The sequence below is a fragment of the Coturnix japonica genome, chromosome 1 (assembly GCF_054131305.1).
Source record: "Coturnix japonica strain WE chromosome 1, WE-NBRP24, whole genome shotgun sequence".
NCBI classification, from domain to species: Eukaryota; Metazoa; Chordata; class Aves; order Galliformes; family Phasianidae; genus Coturnix; species Coturnix japonica.
Window position 1 is genome coordinate 44,311,906 of NC_140663.1, and position 19,190 is coordinate 44,331,095.

A 19,190-nucleotide genomic window follows, 5' to 3' on the forward strand; every position below is an offset into this window, starting at 1 on the left:
GCTCTGTGTGTTTCTGCTGGCCACTACAGCAAGCAGGCAGGCCAGCATGGGCTCGAGCAAGCTGAGAGGAGACATTCAGCACCGGCAGTGCCCAAAGGGGCTCCACAGAACCCATTTCAGCCTTCAAACTCAGCCCAGAGGAGGTGGCTGGTCCCTGCAGCATCTACCAGCATGGCAGGGCTGGACAGCTGTACACACAGGTGTTCCCCTCACAGTGAAAACACCACACAGGCTGCCCAGAAGAACTGCATCTTTCTCCAACACAGCGGGTCTGAGGACTTCCCCATTTCTCCTTCCCCAGAAAGAATGGTAACCTTTAGCAAACTTTGCTCAGAGCAGTTTTACAGAGAGATGAAGACCTGGAGCATGGTGATTCACTGGAGAGCAAGGCTTTTGTAAAGGTAAAATTAGAAGGAGGATAAAGACACATTCTTGTGGGCTCTGGGGATGCAACCAAGCTGCCTCCATGACCAGGAGGCCCACACTGTGAAGCAATCATCTTCTCCACCTTCCTCCAAGTGATGTAAGGACTCATTTCAACCTTCACTCAGGCTCCTCCTGCTGCAAAGCTTCAGGGCTTCACCCCTAAACAACACAGGTTCCTATGGACAACATTCTTTTGTGCATTTCCCTGCGCATCCTCTGCAACATCACTGTACCAGGAATGGTGTCAGGGGCAGATGGGCCTCTGCACAGGAGCTGCCCAGTACTGGGACAGAGTGAAGAGAAGAAGCAGGCCTGGCCATGCCCACCTCAGTGCAGGGAAAGGCACTGCAAGTGTGAGAAAAGCACTGCAGCAAACAGTCAGCAGAGTCAGTTACAATTGGAGTTGTTTACCTTGGAGTCATAGCAGCCTGCAGGCACTGGGAAGGAAGGATTCAGGTCTTCTCGGCAGCAAATTGTGTTGCAGGGATTGTGTTCAGCATAAGGATCGTGCTGGTAGTCTGGGGAGAAATGGGGCAAGCAGGGAAGAAAAGCAAACAAATGAGTTCCTTTACCCAAAGCCCTCTACTTCTCAAGTCCCCAGACCACTCAAAGCTCAGTGAGCACGCAGTCTATCACACGGCTTTCATGCTCCTCTCCAGGTATCAAATAGAAACCAGTGCCTGAGTAAGGCAAGTTCCAAATCCAAGTCCATTCAGCTATTTCTGCATCCCAGGAGCACCACTGCCCACCTCTAACCACTAATTCCACACGACAAAAATTTTACAGGAACTTTACGTCTCCTCAAAAAAGCAGAACAGAAAGGGGTGAGAGGCAAGGAATGAAGAGTGCAGCAGAGAGAGCCTTCATGTTCCTGTTCTGGAAAAAAGTAAGGAGAAGGAGCAAAGCCTTCAAATACCCACTGCAGTAGCTGCAAGCTAAGAGGGAAGAAGGACAAGCCTCAACACCTGCAAGCAAGCTGCTACTCATAGCCTAATCAGTAGCAATGCCACACCCTGGGAGAGGCCTCCCAGTGCCCAAGCGCATTTCTCGGTGTGCTCCTTGTAATTGGGAATCAAAATATAGCATCTGTAGCTGTTTGTACTGAGAGATGGGGCTTAGGCAGAAGTTAATTATGCTGGTTTTAATCCAGTAACAAGAACCCTGTAAGGGAAAAACAGTGCAGAGTGTTACCTACTGAAGACCATCCTTCCTGGACTGCAGGAGCTGAAAGGGTAGGCAGAAGCCAAACTGACTTCAGGTTTCATTCTGCACATAGAGCAATGTAACTAATCTGCAAGTAATGCTTTTCACTATAATAAATGTAAACACTGCTGTTTTAAGATCAGCTCCAAAACACAAGAATGTATTTCTTACTGTTATATCTCATGATGTACTTCATGCTTTCTAAGTTGGTCACCTTGCCCTGGTCTCGACGGAAGATTTTTGCTCGTGGAGCAAGCTCATACGAGAAATCCATCCCATACTTCTCAACATATGACGCATAACCACTGAGATTGTAAATCTTCTGATGGAAAGGAATATTGTATGAAGGCCAGTAACCTGCAAGAGAGACAAGTAACATTTCAGACACTTGGAAAAGCTGAACACTTACTTGTAACCAAACAACAACAAAAAAAAAAACAAAAAAACGACCACATTTTCCATGCTGTGTTGCCTTAACAGCATTTCGAGGAACAACATGTCATACTGGTTTGAAAGGAATAAAACAAAGCACCAGTCAACTGGAATGACTGGAGTTGACTCCCTGCATAACACACACAGGCAATCCGCCCCCAGACTTCCACCCTGAAGACTCATCCTGCCGAGCAGCTGCGATCAGACTTGCAGGAGCCTCAGGTAAAGACACAGATCAGCTACAGCCCTCCTGTAGAGGTTACATTCCTCTGGGACTGTGCAGGGAAAGCTCATTTCCTACCACCAAGCTTTACAGCATTAGACTTGAGTAAAAGTGCTCCCTTTTCTCCCCTCTTCCCAACTCACTGCAGAATCCATGCAGACAGCGCAGTATTCAGCCTAAGACGGACTTAACCAGAGGCTGACAGAGTGGCAATGGAGGGACGTTCACACACGGCCTTCTAACTTGAACCTCAGTAAGCCCTTCCCATGCACAAAGCACACTCAGCTAGCACAAAGGCATGGCTTTCCTAAGCCAGCAAACACTACAGGAGCTGTTACCTTTCCGGAGAACATTTGTTTGATCAGAATATTCCACAAGGGTGGGAATCTGCTCAACAATGTACAGAGCACCATCATCAAGGCTCTTCTGTAGCTTGACTTTCTTCAGGTCCAACACCATGTACTGATTGTTGTAGGTCCCTAGGTACAAGACCAAAGAGTCACATGCCCTGTCTGGGAAAGAAAAGGGGCTTATGGGGGAGGGGGCAAGGAACACATTCTTTCTTTCAAGGTTCATATGGAAGTGTACTTACCTGAGTTGCATTTTGAGAAGGTTTCTGCCCAGGCTTTGCCACTGTCTGCCATCATGTTGGCAATGCGGACCCTCTGCCAAGCAAACAGGGATTCAGGTACCACTTGCTTAATGAGGGTATGGTTGAACACACTGTTGGTGGTCTGCAACATTATCAAGCCACTGCCTAGTATGTAAAAGTCATCCAGGGACACTAAAAAGCCTTAAATAACAATTACACAAAAATTGTTATCTCTGAACCATTGTTGTATTCACAGAACAAAACAAAGACAAAAGGATATGAAGGACAGTGCATGTGCAACTTTTAAAGACAGCCATAAGGATGTTAAAGATGAGATGGCAATATCTGTGAGCACTATACACCCACTGTCAACACAGTTTCTCCCTTGTCGTGCCTTCAACACACACAGCCTGCTTTGTTTGGAGCGTTTGCTTCAGGTTTGTATCTCATGCTTTCCCACTTGTTTCCCTTTCACTTGCCAAGCACCGTCTATTTCCAGGAATTACACAGTGTACAAGTGTTTGTTCCTAACAAAGATTCTTCAAAAAAGAAAAAATTAAATAACACAACTCCACAAACAGATCTTCATCAACCAGTTTTCAGAGGATTTTGTTTGTTTGTTTTTAACTGAATCTCTTCTGGACTAAAGGAGCTAAGCACAACAGTCTTTTTCCTTAATCTTCTCCAATCTAGCTATTCTAAAAGCTGTCTCCAAGAAACAGGGCAACTCAAACTACAAATCACCTCCTGCATGTGGGAGAAAGTTCTACCTACTCTTCTCTTCAACATGTCACCATTCAACAGCTGTACCAAACTCAATGCTGCCATGACTCTGAGCAGGGTCCCTTCCCGGGCTATATGACAATAGAAGCATTAGGCCCAACTGCAGACCCCGTGCCAGGTAGTGGTATGCAGACCAAAAGGCAGCCCTCATTCCAGCAACATTTAAGGGCTTCACTTCATCAAGACTTTTTTTTTTTTTAAAGTCCCAAGATCTCAAATCAGAACATGCCCAGGAAAACATGCTTTATAATAGCGAAACTATCTCAAGTAAATAAGAACAAGAAAGGAAATACTCTAAATCTGGCTCTGATGGTCTATTTTATACCAAGACACTACCTAACCCAGAGATAAGCTGTTGCATAATAAGTCACGTTCTTGCCCAAAGAAAGCAGAAATGGAACTGGTAAACAACTGATTCCAAACGAGCACCAATGCCCACGTGGGTACCAGTGCTAAGTGACCCGCTCCAAAATAAACTGAGTAGCATGAATAGCATTTTCTTCTTTTTCCAATCAACTTCAACTGAGGTAAAACTGACAAACACAGCTCACAGTAAGCGCTAACACAGAAAAGGAAGCTGAATTAACTGAAGTGTGAACTCTAAAGTAGACCTCTCCCAGGCATTAAGCAACAGTACATCCCACGTGAGCTACTAACCATAGGTCCCATGTGACCTACTGGGGTAGGGCCCTTCCAACCCCTACAGTTCTGTGATTCTGTAAATTGCAAAGCTAAGCTGAGCTGAAGACAAGTGGATTTTTTTTTCTAGGCCATACTACTAACCAAGTTTCACCCTGCACTGCTTTTATAATACAATGTGCCCTCCATGATACATCATTACTAGCTCAATTATCCAGAGACAACATATGCCATTATGACTTAAAGTACGGGCACCCCTGAGGCAATGGGAAGTTAAACACGTGTGACAGATTTACCAAGGACAAAGACAGCCACAAAAAAAAAACAAACAGGTGAAGAATACAGATACTAAGTGATATGTAATAGCCTCTTGAGTCCTCATTTTTTTTTCATCATGTACAAGAATCTGCTGTAATTGAAATTGTCTTCCAGGTAAACTGTACAAAGAGATAACAGTGACATATTTTCCCTGTAAACCCATCTCTCACTTTTATCAGCTACTCTCAGTCTCAAGCACTTCTGATTGCCTTTTCAGGGCCTTAGTCATTTAGATGCAGTTTCTGGAATACTGAAGTTTCTAGAGTCTGGAGCTTCATTCACAATACTATTAATTAGCCAAGCAAAACAAAATACTTTCTGAAATCTGAGCCAGTGTTCCCTGGGGAGCACACTGAATAGCATAGTCTCATAGTCTCGTGCGGGTTGGAAGGGACCTTAGAGATCGAGTCCAACCCCCGGGATTCGAGCCTCTGTGTAGCAGAGCGGCACTTCTACCACTTGCACCACAGGGGGATTCGAACTCCGGGCCCCAGTGTTGCAAGGCGGCATTCCTACCACTGCATCACCGGTGCAGCTATTGTTCAAAAAGAGGAAGCGGCTGCTTTGTCAGTCAGATGGCATCCCCTTTTCTGGTACTTTAAAAGGTCGTTGTGCTCATTGGTGTACAGAAAGGTACAGTATTATGGTCGGAAAATCTGAGACAGGATGTCTGTACATCACCTCCCAGGGATGAGAGTAGCTCCTGGCCACAGTGCCTACTGCTCTGGGCTACAGGCACGTTTAACAGTGTGAAGGGAGCTGCCTTCTCTGTCTGAACTTTCTTAATCCCACCAGCAGCTGCTTTTCATGCCAAGACTGCATGGCCAGCTTCCTTTCACTTGCAAACCTCTCCCATGCACTAAGCAATAGTACATTCCATGCCAGAGATGAGATAACAATCCATGTGGATCAGATACTTTCCCCTGCTCACCCCCAGGTTTTAGATACATATTGAAGGCAGCTGGGAAACAAGAAATAGTTTGGCAAAATTCACAAGCAGAGGAGAATTTGCCTGTCTGCTGAAACAAGGCCTACCGCCCTTTCCATGTGTTGTTCTTCCTTAAAGCAAGGACATCTTTCCTCTTCATCCTGCCTCAACAGCATACAACCATCTCGTGCCTGTCTTAACCACGCAACATCCTGACTGCAAGGCAAAGGAGCAAAACTGCTATAAAGCTCTTCTTAATTGTTTTGCTCAAGAAGCTAAAAACAGAAGAAGACTGCACATCATCTAGAAAAGGGGATGTCACTATCTAACCCATCGTGCTTGGGTCCAAATGGTAGGTTCCCTTTTCTAAATGGGGCTCAAGACTAACAACAAGCAGATGGGGACTTTGGAAACCAGTTTTGTTTTCTCTTGCTGTCCACGGAAACCAACAGCTTTCAACAGCTAACAGGGCTCATTTCTTCAGATGGCTCAGCAGGGCAGTACAGAACAGCGACTGCACACTTGGGGCATTTTTAGTCTCAGCTTTGCTGTTTTACTAGACTTGTCTTGCAAAAACTAGCACCTGTCTACTCCATGCCATCGCATTTCTTATCCCTCCAAATGAGTACAGTTTCACTCAACAGCTGTGAACAGCCATAACACGGCCTGTATCTCTCTGCTGTGCAGAAACTCACTAGCCACACTGAGTACTTACACTCAAAGTCTCAACAAAACTCTGAAGTCAGAGCTGAGTCATTCCTCCCTTCCAGAGGCTCACAGAGCTATTCTGCATGTAGCTCCATAAAGATGCTTTCAACAGAAAAGAAAGTTAAAACTATGAGCAAGGGTTCAAGTGAGGTTTAGGATTAGCATGGAAATGAGCTGCAGGTGGATGAATCCTTCTCCAAAAGCAGGAACTACTACTCCCATTCCCACCTGGTAGTTCCCCCCCATTGCTACCATTGCTCTGAAAGGGAGAGAGCAGCAAGGAGATAAACTGAGGCAGTGTGGTTTGAGCATGCTGGCAAGAATTGCTGGAGCAGAAGGGATGAACTCTGCAGTCTGAGGCTGTCCCAACAACTGAGCCTCAGCAACAACAAGGAAGCATGAGGCCTTACAGCTGTAGCATAATGCATAAGTTGTTCTACATCGTGGTTAATCAATAGGCTTAGATCCTCAAAACTGAGTAATAACAGATATACTTTTACAGTGTAATTTCCCAATCTTGCCTGTCTTTTGAAAATCAGTAAATAAACTGAAGAATTTTACTCTGTGATTCCAGGAGAAATCAGGGAGTTGGCACATTCCTCCTCAGAATACAAGCATCACCTCAAAGTGTTTCTGACACAGCTTTCAGACAGTTTTACTTCATAACCAGGCTACCAGATGACAGAAATCTATGAATTACTCAGTTGTCATTGAAGGCCCGAAAAGAAACCTGCCTCTTAATGCTTTTCTCACCCAAAAGTCAATACTTCTATGTTCAAGCGGATTGCACAGGGTATCATTCAGTATTATTCAGAACCAGTAAGAATGTCCCAGATACTACCTGACAGGATAAAGAGGAGCAAGAACTTGCACGCAGGGAGAAGTTACAATGGCAGAGCTGAGCCATGACCAGGGCCTGTGGATTCCATGGTCAGATGCCCTGAAAATCTACAGCTTCATCTGATTATAATACAGAGCAGAGGAACCTGTCAGTCCCTTCCTTCCTGCATGATGTCCTGAGGTCACTACCAGGACAGTGGCTTCACAGCTTGCTCATCTTCTGCAGAACTGCAAGTTTGTGAGCTACACCCACAGCTAACATGATTTGCTGCAGTCAGTGGATGGTGCTCACCTGGCTGGCAGTGCTACCTTGTAATTAGGCTGCTAGCAAGTGCACTTGTCATACCACAGCTCTCTCAAACTCCACTGCAGCCATGGGGACTATGTTTTGCAACAGCTCTCACTAAATTCTGTTGGTAGAAGTAAACCACCACATCACTGAGTCAGAGTCCAGCTGGAACAGGCAATCTTTAAAATAAGCCCTCTCTTTAAAGTCCCTGCAGACTCCAGGCTCAGGGAAGTGCACTGGGATTCTGTATGTTAACAAACAGACTCGGATCATTTTAGCACAGCAGCAGCTGATTTTCAGATACCTAGCGTGGTTTATCTGTCCTGTCAAAACATAAGTATTTCACTCTGTATTAAGAATCTACAGAAGGAACAACCCAAAGACATCAGCATATACACCCACTAACAAAACAGTAATATTAAATAATAATAAACATCACTCTGCATGACTGATCCTGATCCCAAGCTTGAATCTGCAGCACAACACAGTATGCAACAGCTAGAAAACACAGTTACACTCCCTAGAAGAACAGCACTATGCACAGCAGTACTTCTTCTGAGAGGTACAAGATCCAGAATCACCTTTGATACTTTCAGGTGACGAAGAGAGCTCAGGCAGAGGCCTTTATTTCCTACCAGGTAACAAACACTCTGCAAAATTCCTTCCGACAAGCACTGGAATTCCTCAGACACTCCTGATGTCAGGATGCTCATGAAAGGCTGTTTGCTTTGCATGCATTTGCCAAAATCCTTCTAACTCCTTCCTTAAAGTGAAAATCACAGAACAAGTCTCAGGAGTCTGTGCCATGAAGCACCCCTTGCCTCCAGAGGAAGGCAAGCACGGCAGTTAATCAAAGCACCATCTCAAATCATCAGCCAAGACAACTTATTAAGAATCAGATCACCTCCTGCAGCACGTGCTCTACTTTGCTTTAAGAAGCTGAAGATTGAATGCTTGGCAATTTTTGATTTCGAAATTCCACCTTTAAAAACATGTGCAGTGCTGACACATACAAAGAGTCCTAAATCTGCTCGGGTGTTTTTTTCCATGCCTTTCAGTACTATGCTAAGCAGCTTAGAGTACATGGTTTACCACTGAAATATTCAGTGCTGGCAGTTCTTTCAGGAAACTTGAGATTACTTCCTGCCTAATCTTCCCAAGAGGGATTGGAAGTATTCTTGCTGGATATATTCCTAGCACATGAAATAAGCATAAAAACACTCCCTTTTGTCACAGTTAATAAAGAAGTTGCAAGAGGAGAACAGAACGACTGGAGGTTTGCTCACCCAACATTAAAGAAGTCTCTACAATTCCTAACAGCTACAGCTTGATAATCTCCAAGCAACGGTCGTGCCCCAGTGCTATGCAGATCTGTTCAAAACTGCACTATCACCAGACACGTGATTGCCAATGACAAGGTTAGAAATTCAGTAGTTTAGATGACTTTGCACTACACAAAGCAGGATCTGAAGAAGCACATCTGTGCTGCAAGTAGTAGAAATTTAACTTAGCACTACTCTGAGTGCTGAATGTGATTGACCGACAGCAAAACAAAACCAAGATGTTCCAAGCAGAAAATCAGATATCTGAGACATTTTGTGCTCTCAGTGGCTCGTGAGGTATCTTTTTTTTAACATTACCTGGGTAACTGCTGAATGAGAGACGGTTGGTGCTAGTGTATGGATCGACTATATTGAAGTTCCAATGCTTATATATCCTCAGTGTGGCTGCATATGTAAACCAGCTGGAATGGGCAAAAAATATGTTCTCATATCCAGGTAAAACCTGGAAAACAAACAGAATGATGAACCATTTCAGGTCTTGTTATACTTCACGTGTTTTGTACTTGAAAGAAACTGGGAGAACAACTTGTTTCAAGTAGCTTAGCTAACCGCATTGTTCAAATAGCAAATGATTCTTGTGCCTTTTAACTGAACAATGAATTTTTGACACCTTTGGAAATAATTCTCGTTCACATGTTGTTTTCAAATAATTAGTTGCCATTGTTCAAAATTAAACCATTTAGGTCTCATTAGGACACCCATGTCACAAGACATATTTTCTTTCCCCAGTTTGCTCTTGAATAGTTGTGTTGATGCATTCAAACCAGCTCTCCACAAACATATCGAACATTAACTTACAACATGCTCTCTCCATAAATACCTCTGGGAAACTCTGAAGTAAAGAGCGAAATGCAAGTGCATATTGATAGTACACCTTAAACAGTTTCCCTGGTTCTAAGATTTACTGCTAGTTCAAACCACTTGCTGCAGGCAAGTTGAATAAATGCTCCACAATTTAAGATGCCTATTTTTGCACTGGGTTATGGATCTCCATACACTGCCCAGGTTATTGATAATTTTAGCTGAATAAATTAATTGCAGCCATGATGTATCAGACATTTATAGTCAAAGCATTTTTATCTGTCATTACTCTCAATGGAAAGCTATTAGAGAACATCACTGCTAACACTGAGTAAACTTCTTTTATGAGGGCTGTTGTGAAAGCAATGCCTCCTATTTTATCATGGCAGCCCACAGCTTCAGGGGCTGAAACTTCACCCAGTATTCTTGTTGCAGCGCGACAGATGGCAGCAGAGGGGCAGGCTGACAAAATGGTGTCTGATGTGTGCAGTGCATTTGAAGCAAGTGTGTCACTGAATTTCTCCATATGGAAAAATGGCACTTACTGACATTCATCACTGATTGCTGAATGGTTATAGAGACCAAACAGTGAATGTAAGCACAGTGAGGCAGTGGGTGGTGCAGCACTGGCAACCATGACATGAAAGACAAGACACATTCCAGTTGACCACATGCAGATCTCGCACCACAAAATGAAGAGCATCTCAATCAGCTCATGCAGGTGAATCAGCAGATCACAACCAGGCAACTGTGAACAGAGCTGAATATGGACCTCAGTGTGTTGGAAACAATGGTGGCAATGCTGGAATAGCAGAAGTTTCTTCCAGGTGGGTCCCATAAATGCTCATACAGGAAGAGAAAAAACACCACATGCAAGTTTGTCAGGACCTGTTAAACCAATATGAGGCTGACGGTGACAGTTTCCCGGATCACATCATTACAGGTGATGAGACATAATGTCATCACTGTGAGCCAGAGTTAAAACAGTCCATGGAGTGGTGATGTGTGAATTCCCCTTCAAACAACAAGTTCCAATATGCAGCTCTCAGCAAAAGTGATGTGCGCTGCCTTTTGGCATAAGAAAGAGTTGGTCCTTCTGGATTTCCTGGAACTTGAACAAACTGTCAACTCTGAATGCTACATTGCAATGCTGACTAAACTGAAGGCCCAAACTTACAGAGTCAGGCCAGAGAAGAAGACAACCTTCCTCTTGCAACACAGTAATGCTAGGCTCTATACCAGTTTGAAGACCATGGAGCATATAACCAACTTATGGCTGGACAGTTCCACCAGACCCACCACATAATCTAGATTTGGTACCTTCTGACTTCCATCTCTTTGAGCCAAGGAAATACTGACTCCTAGCAGTGATGCTGCCATACTAGCTGTGAAACAGTGGGCCACCTCTGCTGGTACAGATTTTTACAAGCATAGTGTGCAGGCTCTTGTTCATTGCTGGTAAAAATGCATAGCTAATGGTGGTAACTATGTTGAAAAATAGTGTTTCATAGCTGAGAATTGGCTCTATCATATAGTGTTATTGTGCTCTTCTGATCTGTTGTAGTTTCCATGGAAATAAATAGGAGGCATTACTTTCAGAGCAACCTATGTAATTTCAAGACTGTATTTACCAACCATCACTGTCTTCCTCCCTGTTTAAAATTCCCAAGGTATTCATAGACATTCATGGTATCCCCTTTCGGATTTTGCTCGGCTATATGAAACAAGTTACTCTTCCAGTTTCTTCCCATTGGCAGCTCCCCGTTCCCAGTATCATACTGACATTTTACTACCAGTCTCTGGAGTTTTGAGTTCATTTGTTTTTGTTGTTCCCCTCTCTCTAAACACCAGTGAACAAAACTGGACCCAAAATGCCATGCAGGTACATACAGTAACTTCATAAAAGCAATTTAATTGACAAGGGTGTCTATTCAGGTGCAATGTAAACAGTGAAGACTACAGAAGCATACACTCATAACACTGTGAATCAACATAATTGCTAGAAATGAAATTCTCAGTGCTCACCTTGATGAGAGCAGAGCAGTGACCCATATCCCACTGGTATTTCCCATGGCCTCCAGCTTCGACATTGCACTGTCCGCTCCGTGCAGAATACTCAAACAATGCAGGAATGAGATCCAACAGGTCTCCAACAGCATTCAGAAACTGGACATCAAAGACGCTCAGTGGCTGAAGGAAGAAAAGACCACAACAGATGCTTTCAGATAGAACAGTGTCAACACAATCTCACTTGTTAGGATTTTTTTTCGTTCTCAAAGGAATTCATCCTATACTTTCTAGAAAATACCTTTCCACAAGGCCCACAAGTTAAAACCATCTGGAATGAGGCACTTTAAATATCCTTAAGGGTCTAGCCCTTCTGGTAGAAATACCAATTCTAGCATTTCCAAGGGGAAAAAAAAAGAGAAAGTAGCTGTAATTTAGAAAACCTCTGTGTATCTTTGTGAACAGCATATTAAGGAGCCTGCAGTTACTCCAGCATGAGAGTTTGTGGGCTTTTTTAGTATATTTATTAAAAGCCTTTGAAAAGGCTTAGTACACACTCGGGTGAGCTCTGGGATTCTTATAAGGACTGCAATTAAAGACAACCTCAGAATTGAGGAGAAAACAAATGTAGGAAGTGAGATACATTAACAGCGCTAATAAAGCATGGAACTTGCTGAAAAAAGGAAGTCAGTCAAAAGGCTCTCCACTAACAGGCTTTCAAAAAACCCTTATGGGCAGAAACAGCCATGGTTAACTATACACACCTCACCGAGCAACATATTCTTCAGAGTCCTCTTTCATTGCCTATTCAAAAATAAAACCTTAAGTCTGAGCTCAGCCTTCAAAGGCCATTTTCTAACTCTTTCTTATTCTTTCAAGCTCTGTCTTTAGTTAAGGCAAGGCCTAAGAAAAAGAACAGAATACAAATCAGCATAGGGCTATGACTACTAACTGTAGAATCACATAGCAGGGAAGCACATCGCTTGCAATATACATCACTAATGCTAAACTATAAAGCTGAACTCTCTCTGCAAATACCAGTAAAGAAGAGGAAAGGGCAACAAAAACAACCAACCAGAAAAATAATGCCAAATTCAGGGAATACTTTCCTTTTATTCAGAAGGCTGAATTCTGTGTTACCCATCTACTGTTTTGGCAGAGCAAATAACCAACAGGAAAACTAAAAATAATGTAAGCCCTAGTGTATATAACCCAGGGGAAGGAACTAAACCTTCCCACAGGCTTACCAAGACAATAATGGAAATAAACTATTCTCACAACTAAAATCATACACTGCTAAAGGTCCTAACAGCAGCTACAGTGTACAAGAAAAAAAATCCAAAGCAAATTGAAAGGATGTTATATTTCTCTAGCTCGTCATACTTCTGCTATAAGGTCATAAACAGGGAGCAGCAGAGGTCATGACTGATAAAAATCAGGAGATGTTCCTTTGGATAGTTTTAAGCAACTCAGTAGTATGAATCATTTACAGACAAGTCCCAACAACTGCTGTTTCACTGAAATCCTCATGGACAGACCTGCCACAGTTCCAGCACATCTTCCCCCATCCATCTGTACTTAAAGCACTGCAAGTTAAACATGCTGTGAGAAGAAGCTGATGTCCAATTTACAAACATTAGTCTAAGAGAAAAATCAGGGAGGAAACTGATAAGCTGACATTATCCCCAGGAAGCAGGAACAGGACTGCATGTAAGAATACTCCACCAGCCTTCAGACTTCTGAACTACTCTCTCCTCCTCCTGCTACCCTCTCCATATTCTCCCTTATAAAACCTGCCTTCCTTATGACATCTCCTGACACTGCAACAACATCACTTATAATAACTTGTATATTTTTTTTAAAAAATCCATATTTATGTGCTATATCATAGCCATTTCAAATGGGAAATTCATTAAGTACTAGGAAGCCCATTCAAACTAGAACCAAGGTACTACAGAAGGAAGCTGTCAGCACTACGATCACAGAAAGGTGGCCAGGAAGGTAGGAGGAAAGATCCCTTTGAGCAGAACAGCAAAGAATATGTAAATTCCTGGTGTTCCGCTGAGTGAGATTGCCATCTCCCAAAGTCAGCCAAAACAGAGAAGTAAAAGAGGAACTAGGTCATTAAGTACCCATTTGAGTTCTGTTTTCATTTCCCTTCTGAAGTGCGAGCAAGTTACATTCCAACTTATTTCCAAGAATTCATGCCATGCAAGGAAAAAACTTTTTATGTTTTAGACTAATGCTGGCCAGGTGACATTAGAGAAGTCTGACATGCTCAGTGTAAGAGCTTCTCACAAAAACAATGCATTCAAACAGGAGACTCAGGCCAGCTGTGGGAATTTTGGGGGCAGGCTGATGCATTTCCCACCACGCTGAAAGCCTGAGTAGGGGAATAACTACACCTGACTTTCCAAAACATTTGGAGAAGTCTTCTAAGTAAGATGTTAATCCAAGCCCACCAGCAAGAATTAGATAAGCATACACCATAACAAGTGCATAATACCAGGTGTATTACAACCACCTTCTCCCATCTATCATAGCACTGCCAGGAAAACTCCTTGTATGCATCCTGAAGAAGACTGAATGAATGTGCTATATTGACAAGCAGTGACATGATACAGCCATGACAAGAGAAAAAGTCCTTCAGCTAAAACATATCAGACATACTCTAGAGTACCGGCCTGAAAAATGGGGAAAAAAAAAAAAATCAAACTGATTTTTCCTTTCCCAATGTAAATTTACTACCAGCTTTAAGGAGACAAACTCAGAAGAGGTAGCAGATAAGAGAACAAGCCTTAAATGCTCGTCTACAAGAAACAATAAAATAGTCTAGTTATTCTGTAACAATTGCCTTTCAGTGACCTCCCCATGCATGAGCATTCTCCATAATAAGGGAGCAAGTACAAGTAGAGCTGTCCCAGAGTCACTGCAGTATTTAAAACTCTTCCACCTCCTTATTCAAGAATAATTTCCCTGTGTAGACAAGCCCAAGATTAATCACAGCGTTGGTACAGCATTAGGCAGATGAAAAGGCTTAATGTTCTTTGAGTGCCCCTCCTTCAGAAATTGTCCTGACAAAAGGGTTGGGTTTGTTTACTGAATAGAAAATGTTGTCAAACCAGATGGAATAATTTCACACTTTAACATGAAAATGTATTCAGACTTTGACATAATTCTCAATGATACCAGTGAACATCAAATTCTAGATACACAAGTTTCCAACAAGCATTGCTCTCATGCAGGTCTGAATGAAGTGCCTACCTAGAATATCCCTGCAGGATACCTGGCTTTATACAAGAAAAACAAACAAACAAACAAACAAAAAAAAAGATTAAAGAGTCCATTACAAAACATATGCTCCATACAGAAAGAAATAAAAACTATGTACTAGTGCTACTACTAAGCAGCTCGGTGTCCAAACTGATTTTCTCTCTGCAGTAAGGTGTGGTCATTTGGGACAGGTAATAATGGTGCTTCCTTTGGATACTGCAGAAATACTACATTTGGGAGGGAAGAACAGGGAATAGAACATTTTAGACTGTCACTTATCTGTACTTACAAAATCCAGCTCTCATTTGCGTACAGCTGTCCAAATTGTACTCAGAAAATGGAGACTGATGTTAACTAACAAATTGTCTCAGGTAAACACAGGAAACTGCAGTACTGTGTGAAGTGACATACACACATGGAATATTTTTGCTTTGGGAAAGAGAAGAAAGGTATGGATCCCAACACAGGTGATGCTGCCTAAAGCTAAAATTGTGAGAGCAGCAGGAAGGGCTGGAAATAATTCACACCTTCTGCACCAGGCATATCTGGGAAAATAAATACGTAAGTGTATATTCATGCACACATATATAAATACATGCACACATAGATGTATATGTGCCTATACACACACACTACATATAGCTCAACCATACAGTTGTTTCAGACTGAGCCACGTGTCTGAATCATGCTTAAATGCACCATTTTGTATCAGTAATGCTGGTGAGCTGTTCCCTGTCTGAAAGAGGATCAAAATGATGTGGTTACTTCAGAGGTCAGTGCTTTTAATGCCAACTACACAGACAGAAAAAGATCAATGAAAACACACTGCAGACACAAACTAGCACTTTTCAAGCTCATCTGAATCTAAAGCATTCCAAAGCAGCCAAAAAACTGATAAGATTTGCAGGACTCTACAGCTACACATGTTATAAAAAGGAATTATTTCCCTATAGAATCGCAGCTTCTCAATATCTTCCCTATAATTCGGATGCACCAGGATGGATATTTTCATTATTGTCAAGAATCTTTTCTTTCAGTTTGAACTCGTTCCTACTCAAGAAAGCCACAAAGCAAGGTTCATTCAAAGAAGAGATGACATGCATTTTACTAAAACCCAATTGCTTATGGTTCCTTATTGTCATCTTCTCTAAATTCTCAGTATGAATGATCCAAAGCAAAAAGTCAACTGCAATTACTCAGGTCCTCTTATACTCAGGAAACCAGTCGACGTACTAGACTTAAAAAGACATTTGTAATTACTACAGCTCTACTAAATTTAAGGGAGCTCTGGTACTGCATACAAGTTGATGACCTGGAACACAATTCTAACCAAACTAGAAAAACAATATTAATTAAAGAAAAACACCCCATTTGGCCTTCCACAACACTGACCACACAGCTTAAAATGAGAGACCTGGAAAACAGAAAGGGAGATACCATCTAGCAATGTAAAATATCCTTTAAAATATAGAAGGTTTGATGCTTGGAAATAAAAGTTTTTAACATGGTCCCTATTTGCTGCTTCATGCTGTTGCAGCTACTCTTCGCAGAGAGTCATTTGCTCAGTAACAATTGCACAGCAAACATCTTAGAGAAGTGTGGTATCTTTCCAGCATTCACACTTGAATACAAAAGCCACTCCCAACCTAATCAGCATGTGAGGACAGAGTTCTAAGTGCAAAGGTCTGTAGTGACACAAGAGAGCTCAGTAACAATCTGTACTGGGCAGTGACTGAAGCTTTTGTAGAATCACATGCAGAATGAATGCTTTTCACTGCTCTTCATACACACTTTTTTCTTCTATAATATCAGATTCCCTTTTCACATCTTCATCTTCTGACATCCCAACCCCAACTACTGAAAAAGAGATGCAGTAATCTTACTGTTTGTTTGTGTAGTTTAGCCCACTCGAGGGCTCCCATGTATAGACCATCCAACTGTGCAATAATATAGCCAGCATGCCTCCAAAAAGGGTCATCCTTATTATTTCTGATTTGTTGTCTTGTCCATTGATCTTGTCTCCTGCAGAGGAACAAACAGGTTGGGGTTTTCTTGCTTTTGTTTTAGAATATAATTGATATTGCAGGGAAGGGACAACTGCAGGCCTGTATTACAACCCAGATATCAAAACTTTCCTAGTGTTTGGAGCCAAATCATATTTTGGAAATTCAGAGGTTGAATCCTCTGGGTGCAAGTATTCAGATCCATGTAACATACCCAACAGTTATTAGCATACACTGCTTCAGAGCTAAAGGAAGAGATTGATTCCATCTCTGTGGGACTCACCTATGTCAAATCTAGCATCCTCTCATAGTCACTAAAGACAAACAAGCATTTGGCACATAAGGTGAACAACTCCCTTTCAGATGCCTACTTGAGGATAGAATATGTGGACCTTTGAAGTCCCCTCATTTCTCTCCCCTAGGAATAAGTGCAAGAAGGCTTTCTGGTGGCAGTGCTTGAACACTGCTGAAGAAGCACCATTGTTCTCCTCTGATGAGAAGGTGGGGGGCCAAACACAATCATTCCCTGTGCTAAGTCCAACCAAGAAGTCACTAGCCAAAGTCACTAGCCGAATAACCCAGGTTTACAGCATGAGACAACAGAAGCTGAACAGACCCAAGGACAAGAGCAATCAACACTATGCACATTTCCCAGAGTTCTCTCTTTCACTGTGCACAAAGGGCTGCAGATAAACCTGAGTTATCAGAATAAGCCAGGATCAGAGCACGACCTCTGGGCTTCTGTCTATCCACCTATCTGGTGTTACATATAGCTGGAAAAAAGGGACTTAATCTGGCAAGGAAGTAAACTCTTCCTGCAGTATATGGCTGACAAAATCACCCAAGTTTAGTTGTCTGAAAGTAAGAAGATGCAAGAAGTATGTCAAAGGAAATGGGAATATGATTACCAGTGCATTGTGGGGGGTACAAATGCTATTCTGAGTTACACAGGCAAAAAGACCTGGATATGGTACCTACCTCCTCTTTCTCTCCAAGAGGCTACAATTATAGGAAGGGAGTGGTAAGACTTTTTTTGTGTTCTGTTTACATACAGCAAAAACAACAGACTTGATGTAAGCGCAACAATAACAGAATTATTCAAGTATGTAGCCCCTTGCAGCAAAAATAACACAACAACCCACAACAAAGTGAAACGTAATTAGTCTGCAGGAGTGACATAATGGAAGAAAACACAAGTCTAAGGAGATGTAAAGTGCTAATCACAGTTGAGTCTTCCAGTACCTAGCGTGGTTTTTCTCCCACATCTGGCTTCCAAGCTGCATTATTATTTGAGCAGAATTACTTTTGATTTATACAGCTGAAAAGAACAGGGAATGAGGACTTTCTTGATTAGAGGACAATTTACTTCAATGCTAGAATTTAAAAAAATCTTATCTCACCACAGAATGAAAGAACATAAAGTGCTAAAAAGAATAAGGTACCAGAAGACCACAGTGTTCAGTGAAGCATTCAAAATGCCAGTTTTTAGGAAAGGATTCTGACTAGAGTAAACTTTGGGATCAGTTGGCATTACCTACACCCAACTGTGGTGAGGGCTTTAAATAGTTCATTGAAAGAATTAGAAAAGGGCATGCGCCCATCTTCATTCCTGTTGAGAATTTTTTACTTCCCCCACACATGAATACCACACAGTCAGAAGAAAAGTAAGCATGTATTTTCTTTAGGCTTTAAAAAAGAATTTTTATAAACTCAAAAATCCGCTCACGCTCCAACCTCAAATCTTGATTATTGCTTTTTCTAATAACTAAATACATACGCCATGAAATTCTGTACTCCACTTCGAACCGTGGGATTTTTAATTAATTGTGGATACATGTTTGCAGCGTGGTCATACATATGCCTGAAAGAAAAAAACAAAAAGCAAAGTTACTCTTTTCCATCTCCTTCCCTCTTCCACACCACCCCACTTATCACCAAACAATGGCAGACAAGCACCACGGTCCACAAAATCAGCTTTTTCAAATTATAGAAATGACTTTATATACTGAATCCATGAGAAACAGCAAAGTTAACACAAAGGGATTGATGAAATTTGAATCAGAATAAAAGACCTTTCTAATGCTTGCTCAAACAGCTCTACAATGGAAAAAGAAGCAAAAATGAGAAGCAAACTTTCAGATTCGGGAAATGTTTGTAGACCAGAACCACTTTGGAGGTTCTGGCACATTAACATAAAGCACAACAGAAATGGCTTATTAGAGAGCTATTCTATTTGGAATCAAGAAAGCCAGAGAGATCAGAAGGATATTATGTGCTGAATTAGTAGTGAGAATTTCAGCCTGATATCTATCAGAGTTTTCACTCACCATTAACCATGTTCATCCACGTAACAAGCAAAGTATCTCTATTTTAAGGTGTAAG

General features: G+C 42.0%; 1 protein-coding gene across 3 annotated transcripts in view; it reads right to left on the bottom strand.

Moving 5' to 3' along the window:
• The window catches only part of PLBD1 (phospholipase B domain containing 1), a 33,277-nt gene that overhangs the window by 786 nt on the left and 13,301 nt on the right, over positions 1-19,190 (bottom strand). For all 3 annotated transcript variants that reach the window (XM_015861955.3, XM_032444391.2, XM_015861947.3), the window contains 8 exons: positions 18,586-18,669; positions 16,689-16,827; positions 11,551-11,715; positions 9,022-9,166; positions 2,877-3,077; positions 2,623-2,763; positions 1,801-1,986; positions 838-944 (listed from right to left, as the gene is read on the bottom strand). In XM_015861955.3, the coding sequence (XP_015717441.1) occupies positions 838-944; positions 1,801-1,986; positions 2,623-2,763; positions 2,877-3,077; positions 9,022-9,166; positions 11,551-11,715; positions 16,689-16,827; positions 18,586-18,669 (1,168 nt within the window). The remainder of the gene's footprint in view (positions 1-837; positions 945-1,800; positions 1,987-2,622; positions 2,764-2,876; positions 3,078-9,021; positions 9,167-11,550; positions 11,716-16,688; positions 16,828-18,585; positions 18,670-19,190) is intronic.